The sequence below is a fragment of the Pithys albifrons genome, chromosome 6 (assembly GCF_047495875.1).
Source record: "Pithys albifrons albifrons isolate INPA30051 chromosome 6, PitAlb_v1, whole genome shotgun sequence".
Lineage (NCBI taxonomy): Eukaryota > Metazoa > Chordata > Aves > Passeriformes > Thamnophilidae > Pithys > Pithys albifrons.
Window position 1 is genome coordinate 19,631,585 of NC_092463.1, and position 15,311 is coordinate 19,646,895.

The 15,311-nt window shown below is 36.6% G+C and overlaps 1 protein-coding gene across 6 annotated transcripts in view; it reads right to left on the reverse strand.

The window, feature by feature from the left end:
* Positions 1-1,344: 1,344 nt before the first annotated feature.
* The window catches only part of FLRT2 (fibronectin leucine rich transmembrane protein 2), a 68,802-nt gene continuing 54,835 nt past the window's right edge, over positions 1,345-15,311 (reverse strand). For all 6 annotated transcript variants that reach the window (XM_071557722.1, XM_071557720.1, XM_071557723.1 and 3 more), the window contains one exon: positions 1,345-14,651. In XM_071557722.1, coding sequence (XP_071413823.1) covers positions 12,244-14,232 — 1,989 coding nt within the window. In that variant the 5' untranslated portion in view covers positions 14,233-14,651 and the 3' untranslated portion in view covers positions 1,345-12,243. The remainder of the gene's footprint in view (positions 14,652-15,311) is intronic.

Here is a 15,311-nt window from a genome sequence, read left to right on the forward strand (position 1 = left end):
CAGGGCAGTCAAGCAGGAAAATCAAAAGGAAAAAACCTGCAAGCAAATTCAAAAGAGCACTACTAAAGACCTATCAGGGTTGGAAGCAATTTATACACCAGAGGACTAAAATTTAGCATGGCTGAAAGATCTTTCTGAAGGATGACTTCTTAAACACAGGTTTTAAATAATTATGAGAAATATCCTTATCATGAAATTTTGAAGGTCATAATGTTCATTAAAAAATACAACTGTATTTTACAGCAAGCAGTGAATTCTAACTTGAGAAAATTAATGTAATTTCAGGCATACAATATTCTACATGAAACTAATGCCATTAGTGTTTTACTCATAATTTTGTGATTTGCTGTGGTTATTTCACTCATTCTTCATCAGCTGTCTAAAGCTAAATGCAACTGAGTACATCATCTTTTAGAATCAATGCAGAGATGATGTTCACCTGACAGTGAACTTCTTTACAACTTCAAATTAACATCAGCCTTTCAAACAGATAAATTTTGTCTCCTTATCAAACAGTCTGCTGGATTATTGAGGCTTGCAGAAATTCATCTCTAAATAATTTATACTCTATAGCAAGGCTGAGGAATGCATGCTGTCATATTTTTGTTTTAATTGACAATCCAAATTCTCTGCAACTTTGCAGATACTGTTACCTTTGGGGGGAAAATGCAAAAAAAAGAACTGGAGTTATTCAAATTTTTAAAAATTAATAGATGGCAAATGTATGAAACAAAGTGGTTTTTTTCTCAACCCAGGCAAAAAAAATATTAGTGGTGTACTAATTCAGGCACCTAAAATAAGCAGCAACCTTAATTAAATCCCACAAATAGAGAACATTTCTCACAGAAGAAATGTTTGCATCTTTATCACAATTGTGTTTATATACTCCAGATCTGAAGAGAACTCTTATATTTTGGCCCATATTTATTCATAAGACATTTTGTACTGGTGCAATTTCTGTCTTTGAAGTCTCTATCTCTTTCTCCACCCCTGCACCAAATATTAAAAGAACTTTGAAGTTCAGAGTAGTCTGTCACAGGAACTTCAGAAATTAGATGGAACTTCATTACTTGCATCACTTCATTTACTAGTAGGGATGATCTCTAGCTGAAAACCAGTAAGTTTACTGACAAATTCTAGGATAATGTGCACTCTTTGTGCTTCTCTATTTATGAAAATGATATATATACATTCTGCAAGGTGGCAGAGGACATCCAGTATCAGAAATGGAAAAAATCTTGTAAGAAATGGGCTTGTGAAGATGATGAAGCAGCAAGCCCAAATGCTCTAAAGCCAGAAGCTTTTGCAGTTGTGTAAATATGTGTTACAAAATGGATTCTTTGTTCTTTTTACCCTGAGTCACTGTCTTCTCAAAATCCCCTGAGAGACCCTTATCTCACCAACCAAGAACGCCTGAGTTTGGCCTTGAAATTTTGTATAAGTTTTCCTTATTAGCCCCTATTTCCCCCTCTCTCATTGGTTGTAATCCCTGGTTTCTTATTGGTTGTAGTTTGAATCCCACCAAAACCTTTAAATACCCCTACCCACAATAATAAAGCTCTCTCTCTGGTTTCCCCACTGGTGGTCTCTATGTGTCTCTCCTGGGGCATCTCGGGGGACACGTGGTGGGGAACAAAGGAGCACATCCCCTCCAGGTAATGGGTTAATTCCTGAGATCTGGATGCCCCTCAACTGTCACACAGCAATATGTATGTTGTATTATGGATTAAAACAAAACCTGAAAAATCACAGTAAAATATGCTTTAATTTGCAAAGGCAGGTGTTTAAAAGAGGAAAATGTCAGGTTCATAAGTCTGTATGAAATACCCTGCCCTTCTCTGTTTACATCTTGAGCAAAAACTAAGACAGGAGTCTTCTCAAAAACAGTGTATGTAAATTAACAATTAAAATTACAGTAAAACATAGAGGTTCTAAATCACCAGAACTGCAGCATAAACCTGGAAAGGTGCAAATTTTACTACATAGTTAACATATTACCATATATCAAGCTGGACTTGATCATCCTGATGGATCCCTTTCAACTCAGCATATTTTATTATTCTATGGTATTTGACAGAAAGAGAGTAGCTGGGAGAGAGTAGAGTATGGAGCCTGGTTAGTACAAGGAAATAGCATATACTCAGTGAGGGAGCCTGTCCTCAGATCATTCAAGGACGTCTTGCTCTTCACCTGTGAGAAATGGGTGGAGACAATCTTAACCTTTCCTCCCCACCTTGGGAGAAGTGATACTTATACCTCAGAAAGTGCACAAATTGTGTAGAATGGATATGTTTGTAGATCTAAAATAATCTTTGTACACTAGACATGCCTCAGAAAGGGGCAGCACAGGTGACAAGAGCCATATACAGAGCACAGAGGACTTGAATTGTAGGATACTACAAGTCCAGGCACATGCTCACATCTTCAGCTGTGCATCTCCTAAGGGTTGAATTTGACATGTGACTGTTCATGTCTTTAATTATGGATTTTGGATATCTAAGCTGTTTACAAGCAACAGAACCAAGCTTTGAGCTTTTCCTGTTTCAAGTCAAATGCAAGTGGAACAGTAAGGAACAAAGGCAGGGACACTACTGCTGCTGCAGAGGGCAAGGCTGTTGCACATAAATTTTTTTGCATGTTTGCTACAAATATAGAATACCAAAATGAAACACTGGAAGAGTATTTCACAGCAAATTTCTAAGTCTTCCTGTAATAGCTGAGCAGCTGTGTGGTTCATCTCAGCAAGATCTTTTTCAAAGAGTTAGATAAATGAACCGAGGAGGATGAGTGGCAATGAACACTGTCCATTTGGGCTGCTACACACACATTCCCTCATGTATGACAGAGATGCTTGTATTGGGCATTGCACAAAAATCACGGTAAAAAATAGTATTCTTCATGAAGCAGAGGGTGAAGAGTGAGCCAAAAGACGGTTCATATGACAATGAAAGACTGTTATATACAGGAAGAGAAATACAGGCCACGGAGAATAAAATTACATAGAAAGCCAACTGTAATGGCAATGATGTAGAAACATCTCAATTTTTCCCTTCTTCTTCATAATGGGTTTTAGTTACATACTGTCTTCTCCCACATTCTCTTCTGTCTGTAGTTTATTTAAGGAATACACAGAACAGTCCCGCTATGGACTGATTGCTCAGATGTGCTTTGTTCATTTGGAATTGTATTTCAGAAGGTGCACACTATCCACTTCCAGGATTTATGATAATCTTCCCTATAATTTTCAAGTTTTAGTGCACAGACTGCCAAAGCACATACATTATTAAAAAAAAAAAAAAAAAGTACTCTCACTGGCAGTACAGTTCCTAAAAAAAAATTCATGTTCTTCTACATCTCCATTGTCTTTCACAACCCTAAGGGGAACTGGCTTGATGCGTAAGATCTGTAATGGACTCAGTGTAGACCAATCCGTATTAATACATACAGATATACACAGCATAGGTCTATATATAAGTGTATGTTTGAGGACTTGAATATAAACATAAAAATGTAAAAACAAAGTGTGATTGTGCATATGTTTATGTGTGTGCCTGTTGATATGTGAGTAAAAATGCTGAGAAACAAACAGTGCAGTGGACAGAAGCACAGTAAATTACTCCTATAGCAGCCCAAAAATGCAGGCTATCTGAAAAGAGCTTTGTTTTTCTTGTTTTAATATTAAACACTTTGAAATTACATAATCATATGAGACATCAAGCACCAATCTGTCCTCTAAACCAATCATGCTAATGAAGGTTGATGTAGCATAGAAGAAATGAGGCAAAAACAATGGAAATTGAGAGACTGGTGCCTCTGGATTTTTCAGTCTGGATATAAATTGAATTGATATCACAGTAGAAGAACATTATTTCATGACAAATGGTTCACTGTACTGCCAGCATTTCTGTAGCTTAGCTCTGCTGGGTAATCATCAGTTTGCAGGTATAATGGTATTGTAGAAACTTTTTTTTTACGTTGTGACAAATAAGCAATAGTATAAATTATTCAGTTTCAGATATTAAGAAAACAGTTAGACAAGGAGTAATGGACAGATGTAATGGGCATGTAGGACTGTCTGATGGCTAACACAATGATCACATCTGCCATGGTTTGGAATTTCACCTGCAAGGACCTTAATAATATTCGCATTGATAAAAGGAGAGTGATCAAAAATATAACCTTTCAAACTTGCCTTGTTCCTCACTCCTTGAATATAGTGGTGTACCTGGCACTCCAGAACTTACAGAAAAAGTTAACTAAAGGTCCACAAACCAAAATAAAACTCAGATCCTTCCCCACTTTTATAGGCATGGATTGTGCCTTTTGACACAGTACCTCCAAGGGAATGAATCTCAGTGAAGGTCCCTTGGTAGGATCCTAGACAAACCAAAGGTCCTAGATAATGTTGCAGAGCACCCGTAATTTGCTGCATCCCTCATAGTATGATCCAGTTCTACTTCTGCCATATCTCCAGGTATTGTCCTTCTGTTCTGGACACCTTGGTTTTTGAGAGAGATCTATCTCTGTGAAGTAGCTGTCTTCCTTCTTGATCACTAAAAAAAAGGAATCTGATATACTCGAGTAAGGAAGAACAAACATTTGCCTCCTTCTCTTTTTGCAGCTACTAGTAATAGTCTGTAAAACTGAACCTATGAACACAAAGTTCCTTGTAACCACAAACCTGAGTTTACTCAATGTTCCTACCATTGTAACACTGTCATTTAAATTGACTTTCTAGTCAAACAAAATATATTTTCTTTCTTTTTCTATTATTCTTTTTCTCTCCTGCTTGGCTTTTCTTTTTTGTCTTTTTTTCTTTCTTATTCTTTTTTTTTTAAATTTTTCTTTCTCTCCTTCTATCACAGATGAATCTTTGAGCTAATACTGTGCATTATTTCTGTAAACACTAATTTTATTATATTTTCTTGCTTCTATTAATTGCAAGGCATTGGAATATTGAACATGTGTTAGAAGTTGATCTCATCTGAAGAGTCTAAAGATTCTAAAGTAATTTTAAAATTATATCACAAACTTATGTATACAGCAGATGTGCCTTTTTCATGTCCATAAAATGTTATTAAAGAGGAGTATCTATATTCTGTACATCGTTATTACTATATTTCACTTTGACAGAACAAAATCTGCCTTTTCTTCATCACAAGCAGATACTTTCAAAGTAGGAAAACTACAGTATTCCATCTTTAGACACATTTCCAATCCTCATCAGAAAGAATTTTATTTATGTTTATATATGTGGTCACATGTTCAAAACTTAAAGGAGTGGAAATATTGATGTCACAGATCAAAGGATCTCTCTGGCAATTGTGCTTTTCAAGAATGGTTGTATTCAGCTTAATGCTAGTATTTAGCACAGAAATTTCCTGCTTTTGCACGGAGCACGCTGAACTTGTAAACACACATAGGCATTTGAGTAGGATTTTTGCATAATAGTTTCTATCCTGTCTTAACACTTCAAAGTGTTGTACACTTAGAAAAACAGGACAGTGCTATCAACACGACTTTTGTTCTTCAATCGGATCCTTTCTATACAGAGAAACTAAACAATAGACCCAGTGCACAAAGTCAAGGTTCTTATTCTGTAAAAGATATCCCCACCAAGTGTAACTATATTATAAACTCTGAATATTCATATTGTAGTCATGGTAGCTGTAATATGGAGTTATATGCAGAAAATATATGTGTTTATGTGTAAAAGAACATTCTTGTTATGTTCAGTGGCCTGTTTGTGGCTTTAAATGTCCTTCTTATGGGTGACTTTATACTGGACAATGTTCTCAGTATGTATTTACCTCAACCCTTATTTCCTGAAGTCAATTTCACCGCTTCCCTAGTTTTTCAAAAGAGAGAGACAGGCCTACTGCCTTACTCAGTTGATGTATTTCATTTGCAGATACATAGTTTGGCATGTTATGCGTTTTACTGTACAATCCTTCTGATATATTATTCTTATAAATACTATGATGTATAGCTGAAGTCGGTGAGGTCAAGATTTCTCAATAAAAATGTGCTAATTTGCCTTAGAAATCTAAATTATTGTTAAAAAACTCACCAAATCTGTACGTAAGGGAGTGTTCTAGTGATTTTTAGTTTCAGCCTTCACTGACAGTGGCACAAGTCATATTAAAATGTTTTTTTTCCTACTTTACTGGTGGAATACTGTTGTTCCACATGGTACTCTTCTTAGATGGAAGAACTCTTTCTAAAGTAAAATACTGAAGACTGAGCAATAATGAAAAATGCTCCTCCATGTGTTTGCTTTAGGAGATCCTTGTAGCTATATCCTCTATACACAAGCCCAGAAACTTATATACAGTTGCACACATGCCTGAACAGCTCCAGGTAATTGAGCTTAGAAGTATCAAAAATAGTTTTATCTCTACTACAAAAAAAAGGGGTTATTAAAAGATTATCTGATGAAGTCAGTGTTTGTCAACCTTTTTTTTGACAGAAAACAATGTAGTCAATTGAAAATAATGATGGGATTATTGTCAGAAATACATAAATTGCAAGTGTTTATCATTTACATTAGCTCTACTGTCCACCTTCCTATAGTAAGGCAAGAATATTTAGTAGCTCTATTGTCCACCTTCCTATAGTAAGGCAAGAATATTTAGCTACCAGGGTCTTATATGGTTCAGTAGGAACATCAAAAGCAGGGAGGCATATTAAGGGGAAAAGGCGATGGGACTTGATGTGAATGTATTGCACAACAGCCCTCAAAAGCTTTACATGATATTCAGGGTTAAAAAAGAGTAAGATAATTTTTTGAGGAATTGTGACACTCAGCAATATTATATTTCTAATCATTGAAGTGACACAACTTGTGACATTCAATATCTTACTTTCTGACAAAGCAAAAGAATTGTTCTTGTATATGTAAGTAGAAGAGGGATAATTTCCATTTTTAAGTAGCTAAAACATCTCTTTACATACAGACTATATATTACCATATATGTTATTTATAAGATTTGTGTTATACAAAAATTTATTAAGGCTTATATCTGAATGTTGTGCATTCTGGAAATTCAAGAACAATTTTGAAGGGAGAATTGGAAAATAAAAATCACATTTCATGTCAAGGAAACAGATGAAATAGATAATAATACTTGAAGCACATGTTCAAGATTGTCAGGGGTGAATATCAAATGAATTGATCACATAACTATGTGTATAATGAGTCACAGATTTCACATATATATATATTTGTTATAGAGGTGCATAGGTGCTTAAGTGTACCTAATAAACACTAGAATAGGCTGTTTGCATTTTACAGTGCTTTCCTATATGCATATCAGAAAGTGATAATCTTAAAAATTTAAGAGTAAATCTCAGAAATTGAGGTAACAAATTATTTAACTCTTTGAGAGACAGAAGATTGTATCTGTCTTTTATAAAGTGGGGGGAAACAGACAGTAGAACATCTGAAATATTTCCATGAATGAAAGTATGGAAGATTTATATTTTTGTCCCTTTCAGATAACCACATCCTTATTTTAATTAACTTGCTCATATAAATACAGTAAGATTGTTGTATTTTTTTTAAATAACTCTTTACTGAATATGTCAACAAGATAATATATAGTGTATAGTGAGGTTTTGAAGTTAACAATGCGTGCAACATGGCAGATTGCAGAAAACAGATAATGCAGACTTCAAACCATCTATTTTTCCATGTTAAAGATAGAAAATATACCAAACACAGAACAGAATCAAGTGTGCATGTCTCAGTTAAAATCAGTATTATGAAAGATCATCTTCAGATATATGGGACCAACTGATGATAACAATTTGTTTAGTAGCTTATCTGTTTCTGAGAAGATCAGAATTCAGCTCTCATGAGGCACATTTCCACAGAGCCCCAGTATAATGAAAAGTTGCCAAATCTCTTCTGTGCCAGTTTTCCTTACGGACTACTAGCCAGCATCCTTTTAAAGAGCAAAACATTCTCTGCTGTACAAAAGTATAATGCCAAATGCTTCAATATTGTTTGTAGTATCATCTGGGATACAAAATGCCCTGTTCAGGAGACTTAAGGGAAGAAGTTATCATCAGCTTCCTAAGATTACCTCTGTGTTTACATGAGAGCATCAGGCAGGATTTGACGAGGCTCAGAGCCAGTAACTTTTTGGTTTGGCACTCGCTTTTGTTTTGTTTTTCAACTGAGCTGTAGAGATAAGTCATGTGTAAAACCATTATTCACACATTCTAAAGGAAAAAAACCTAATATTTCCATGTTAAATTTAAGGTGAAGAGGTACTATAAATGTAGAATTCAATGGGAATTAACCACTTTACTGTCAAAAGCTGAGACTGAACTTTGAATTCAATGTCATTAATAAAGTGCCTTATGTAGACCCTTAAAACCATAATTACAATACAATATGCATAAGGTTCTTTTGTTTGCAAAATCGAAATCAATAAATTTTTCAGAGAGAGGAACTTTTTGCCATGAATAAAGAAAATGATTGAGAGAAAAATATAGTTCATCTACTCTAGTAGCAAATAGCATATGCTACTTCATTTTTCTGTTGTGCTTGACATTCACTGTAGTCCTTTACTGGCTTACAGGGAAAACTGCTAATATCTTTCAGTCCAAAGCAACTTAATACCTAAATATTATTATGAGAAAATTCATGAATAATGTCTCCAATAAGAAGCTGTTAACACAAAGTCCATGCATTCTGCCAGCAATCTACATGCAAGGAACACTTGTTATGGTGACAGAATCTGTGAAAATAAGGACCTGTTTGTAAATAAATAAGGCTTCAGAAGGAACCCATGCACTGGGCACAGCAATGTTGTAATACTTTTTTAACATAATTTCACTTAAACGCTTACTTCATTTCACTCGCGAATCTTTCTGCACATCGATGTCAGCTATTAGCAGTGTAAAAAGGAAGATGGGTGAGATTTTGTCTGAAAACAATTTGTCCATCCCCAGGTCCAATTAAGTTGTTCAAATCAGGACTTTGAAGTGAAAATTTTGGATGAGCTGTATATACACATTTCTGCTCTATAGACTTTAGTTATTATATGTGGTCAGATATTTGCACTAAGTGAAGATGACCCCATTTTTACAAAGACCAAGGAAAAGGCTACTAATCTTAAACTACATTGCCAAAAGATCATTGATCATTGTCCATTTTTAACTGTGACTTTTTCTACATATTTTTGCTAGTGAATTTTCCCCATTCTAAAATTATCTAGATGTGACCCAAAATGAAGTCTCAGCTATTTAAGAAGTCACAAATGCTGCTGTAGGTTGAAACACATCAACTGTTGTGTAGCTAAAAAGCAATTAGAAATGGGAGAAACAATATTCAAATGAAACATATGACCTTGCAGTTGACTACAACTCTGATTTTTTTTAAGTAATACTCCCAGCTCTATTCACAAATTTTGGTATAACTGGCTTGCTAAGTTTTCCCAGAAAAGTATTTATAGAAAAGAAACTTTTGTCAGTATGCCATACCAATATATGTATTATTCTTCATACTGAAAAAGAAGCATAAACTATGCTACCTTTAATGTAATTTTGATTTTTGATGTAGGTAAGCAATTAATAGTCTACATATATATATGTATGTATGAATGTTTCATCATCCAAGTTCAAAACATACAGTTTGTGAATGCCTTCTGTTTTCACCGTTAGGTTAGTAACCACATCTTGCTGTCATCAGTTTGGGCTTGTGGATCATACACCCGCAGTACAGTCAAACTCCCTGAATAAGTCAATTGTTACAAATAAGGTGCCTTGCTTATCTTGGAACTATGGTATCCTGAGGTGTAGAACAGAAGTTTCCTCCTGCATCAGTCATTGAAGTACAAAATACTAATAAGCATGTACTTTCAAAGGATGTTTTAGGAAATCAAATGTACAACTATCTATTTCAGTGAAAAAACTACGTCCACACCCAGTGGGATCTCTGGCTTTAGTTAATTTCAAGCAAATTCTAGCATGCAATGGGAGTGTGCAGAAGCACAACTATTTGCTGCTTGTCTTTTGAGCTGTGTCATCAAAAAAAAAATTAAACAAAAAAAAGGAAAGTATCAGCCTTCTCATCATCATCTTCAGTAAATAGATCACAGAAAGAAAACCACTTTGCATAGACATTTCTACCTAAAATTATACCATTTGAAATCATATGGAAGCTGTTTATTCAGCAAAATTTAATGACTTTACTATTACAGTAGCCACACAGCTTGCCTAAAAAACCTGCTAGACCTGGAGAAAATAGCAAATATATAGAATATAGAGTGGAATTTCAAAATGTGATTATAAAATGTGTTGGTGGGAGGATGCAGTTCCTTATAAAATGATCCTATTTTGCCATCAATCACAACTGGGTTTATTTTGCCATTGGAGAAAATGAATGTTATCATGTGATTTGAATTTCAGAAACTGCATGCTCGTGGACTGCCGAGTTTCAAGAATGGGTTGTGTGAAATGAGCAAAGGAAAGGATTAAAACCTCTCTCCCAACATAAGGAGCATCAAAAAGTAAAAAGTGTAAGCATTCCACAGTGCAAGTGCCTCACTCTTTACTTCAATCCACTTGCTACAACTTCTCCTTTTTTCCAGCTAGTCACTGTAAAAACTTTTATCGTGGGTTCCCTACTCCATCAGGGAAACTTTGTCTTTTTTTTTTTTTTTCATTTGATGTGAACTTTAGCTTGTCCCCAAGCTCAGGAGAAAATGAGCTGCATAAAAAAAGAAACAAACAAACAAAAAAACCCTAAACCACCCAAACAACTGAAAAAGAAAAAAAACCCAAAGAATTAGATTCCACCACTGAGCTGACAAGAAATCCAGAGTCCTTGGCAGTCATTGAGTCAGTAAAGTGGCTGGAACATTGCATAATTTTGAGAACTGAATCATGGTTTTAATACAAGCATGACATCTTGCATAGTGCATGTAAAGCTCAAGGAGTCAGAAGGTATTGCAAGTAAAGAATATGAGGGAATAAAAAACCAAATTCTAAGCCAACCTACTGCTTGTAAAGCACAGATCATTGTGTAAAACTTTGAAATGCTTAAGATAAAAGAAGAAGGGTAACTACCTTCATAATTGTCCTGGAGGTCTTTCCAGTACTAAATAAACTTCTACAATACATTTCTTATTTGTTTTCTTTGTCTTTTTTTTCCCTATTTTTCCATACTGAACATAACTCAGACTCCCAAGTTAAACATGGCTTGAACCAAAAAAATCAACAGTAACCTTTCTTTTGGCACTATATTTTGCACCATATTTCAGCAATATACACTTTTAGATTCCAAATTGCACATGAATACTGAAAAGCTGGGAGGACTCATCATTTCCCCCACTCAGGCTTTACCTGAACACGCTGTGTCAACAAATGCTGCTTTATTAAAGAGAGGCACAACCTAATGACAGCCCTCTGCTACATTCTGATAACCTTTACCTCCCACTGAGAAGGGTCATAGAATGCCTAAAGCTTTTTAATCATAATGAAAAACAGTAACAGTTTCTATGATAAAAGTGTATAGCAGTGGCGGACATTTTCAGAGTAGCTTTTGCAAATAGGAATCAAGTCACTTTGAGTTTGACATTGAGCTCTGTCTACTTTTCTTATTCCAAGTATATTGGGAGAAAACTATTCATACAAGAAAGTAGACTTTTTGGCAGCACTCAGAACTCCAGCTTTCAGTTGGAGGTAGGAAATGCAGAACTGACAAAGGGCAAAGGATGTATTTCCAATTGTTTGAAGCTCAACAGCAACTGCTGGGTTCAAGTCAGAAGGGTTGGACCCATTTGGACCCATTTTATCTGAATTGCTTTAGTCTTTTCCTAGTGACCCTATTTTAATATGCACTTATTTTCCTGTATTCCAGGACACCTAGAAACTTAACATCCCTCAGACAGCTTCGACAGCAAAGTGGTTAATGTTTGAAGAATGAGTCATTCTTTCCTTTGCCATGACATTGGGTTCTTATTGTACAACCCTGTACAGTACTCAGCAATATATTTTAAAGATTTAAAAAGCAAAGAGTTACAAAACCATTTGCAATTAACTTGAAATAGAAAAGATAGCACTTTTTTTAAATCCCATTATATAGTACACCGTATAAATTACAGAGTATTCAAATGCATAAATGCATCTTTGTAACATTTATCAAATGTAATTTTTTTCATCATTGTTGAGGGGGCTTCTTTTTCTAGAGTTTTTTCTATTTGTCCTAGACACCCCCATCTTCTCTCACTATCACGTATGACAGTGCTCCAGGTCTGAGACGTTGCTGTTGCAGTATCGCATGTTGTTGGGGATGTGACAGTCTGTGTAGTTAATGCCCCCGTTTGGGGTATAAATGGGCTGCAGTCTGAAATCTCCTTTAAGGAGCTGATCATTATTTAAGGAGACAATCTGGAAGCTGGTTTCCGTCATCTCCAGGATGGAGTTGTCCTTCTTGGTCCCTGCCTCACAGTAGTCATCTTTCCGACGGCCCCGATTATATTTCCACTTCTGGGAGGTGTAACGACCTTTTTTGTGCATATGCCAGCAAAAAATACTGAGCAGGACCACGAGGACAAATATCACTGCACCCCCAATCAACCCTGCCAGCAGAAATGGGGAGCCTAGGTTCTGGGAAGTTGTCTGCTCATGGCTGGAAGGGATGTTGCTGCCATTGCTCAAAAAGGAAGCCTTGGTTGTGGCTTCTGAACAGACCGTGTCTTCTCCATTTCGGTAACTATTATAAGCATCCAGTGGAACCAAACAAATTCGATAGGTGGATTTGGGTTCCAGATTTACCAAGCTTGATTGCTGCTTCTCACCGCTAACTATTCGTTCATGAACAATTCCTCCTACCAGACTATGGCCCATTTTAACCCATGTGAGTTTATATGCCATCACGGTAAAAAGTGACATCCAGTTGACTTGGATGCAAGTGTCATTCACAAAATGGATGAAGAGTTGAATCCCTTCAGATAAAGGAGGTGTCACCCTTTCTCTGTCCTCCCTGTCAGGCACAGTGGGGAGTGTAGCTATGATAGGAGTGAGAGAATTGTACTTGCTACCTGGGGTGGGAAATGATGAGGTGGGAATTAATGTAGTTGGCATGGTTGTAGCTGGGACTGGGGTGATGATAAGTGGCAGACCAGGGGTGGTGGTGGGGCATGACAACATATTCATATTGAGCTCCCTGACTGCCATACCTCGGACCTGCTCTGGTCCCTGGCACATAAAGCCCCGCACGTTTATGGAAGCAGGAATAAATTTGAGCCATTCAGTGACCCACTTAATACTGCAGTCACATAACCAGGGATTATTCCTTACAGTGAGTTGTCTCAGGTTGTGGAGATTATCAAATACTCCCTTTGCCAACATCCGAAGTTGATTGTTGGAAATATCAAGACGTTCCAGTTTGTGGAGGTTTGAAAAGGCTGTAAGTGGTATATGGGTTATCTGGTTGTCCTGCAAGTAAAGCCTTAGCAGATGTGTACCTGGAAGATCAGGAGGAGGGTAGGTCAGTGAATTTCGAACTATTGAGAATTCCTTGAGCTTGGAGAGGTGGCTAAAGGTGCCTTCAGCTATGCCTTTATTAGTAAGCAGATTGCCATCCACGATTAGACGCTCCAGACTTGTAAGATTTTGGAAGGCCAAGTCTGAAATGACAGCAATTCGGTTTTCATCTACTCGAAGTTCTTGTAAGTCCAGTGGAAGGCCTACTGGTACACTGCTTAAGTGATTCTTGGACAAGAACAGAAGCTTGAGGCTGATGGCTTCCTGGAATGCCCCATCCTCAACGCCAACAGTGGAGATGGAGTTGTCATCCAGGTGCAGTTCTTCCAGCTTCAAAAGCTGAGCAAGAGCAGCACGAGAAATGGTCTGAATGTTATTTTCCTGCAGGTGGAGAACCCTGACATTCTTGGGCAGGTTCATGGGGAATTCATCCAATTGGTTGCCATACAGGTAGACTGTGTGCACAGACTGGACATTGTGCAACTCCGCAGGAAATCCAGCATTATTAATTTGGTTATTATGGAGGTAGAGGACAGTTACACCCTCTGGTATCCCAAGAGGCACTGAGGTCAAGCTTCGCTCATTACAGTAGACAAAGTTTCGATCACAGCGGCACACTTTTGGGCAGGCCAAAGTTCTGGAGACCTGCATGTAAAACCCCAGGGAAAAGACAAGCCATGATTTCACGAGAAGAGCCCAATCTGTGGGCCACATTTTAGTCCATGAACCCATTTCTAATGTAAAGAAATAAAGTACCAAAGTATTTAAAACTGATAACAATGATAATGCACAGGTAGCAAAATCTCAGGTGATTAAAACTGGCTTCTATTTATGTCCAGTGTTCAGGCGAGAGTTAAAGTCCTGCAGGCTAAGTACAAAATAAACTTTTTATAATTGGCCTACCTCCTACTTTTGATAAGAAAAACAGAGTCTTATTATCCAGGGTTACAAAGTTTGTTGCGTTCCTCCATGTGTGCTGAAAGAAACAGTAGACATGTCTTTGCAGATGAACAACTGGTTAATTTAAAGATACCGAAAGTCTTTGTGCTTGGAGGGATAATATTTCCTTTCACTGAGGTCTGTTGGTGTCACACTCAGCTTTCTGAACTCAGCAAAGTCCTTATACCAGCTGTCTGCCAGATCTGGTCTGCCTGTAAAAGAGAAAAGAAAAAGCTGAATAGCATGAAATGTTTAACAGGGAAGATCAAGTCCATTGGAAGACTATGTAAAGACTGAGCTTTTAGTGAATTTCTGGAAAAAAAATGGGAAAAAAATTAATATTAAACATTAGCTTAATATTATTTTAAAATAGTCTTGAAATAGATCTGATGTAAAGTCATTGCAGTGATTGAAGGACTTTCAGTGACTTCAGTGAAGGCTAGATCTGTCACTTGAGTTTGCATACTATATGTCCGGTCTTTGACAGACTTTTTGCTCAGGTAACTATTTTTAATTTTGCAGAACCACTGACTTCAATGAATGCTATTCACTGATGCCTGACAGAATAGACTCTAGGCTGTATTATTTAATCACACTCTATATTTATTTCCTACCAGCCTCTAGAACATTCTATTTCTGTAATGTCATTATGTATACTCTCCAAATTAATGCACACTGCCAGATTATTGTACTCACTAGAGTGAATTAGAAATCTATGAGGAGAGCCTTTTAAACAAGGTATGGTAATCCTCAAATATAAGATACCTTGCTGTAAAACATGGATTTGCTAAAACTACCAACTTGATATTGGTTCTGATGTGAACTGTGTTGTCAATAGATTTCAGAACTTTCCAGTAAATGAGGCTCACATC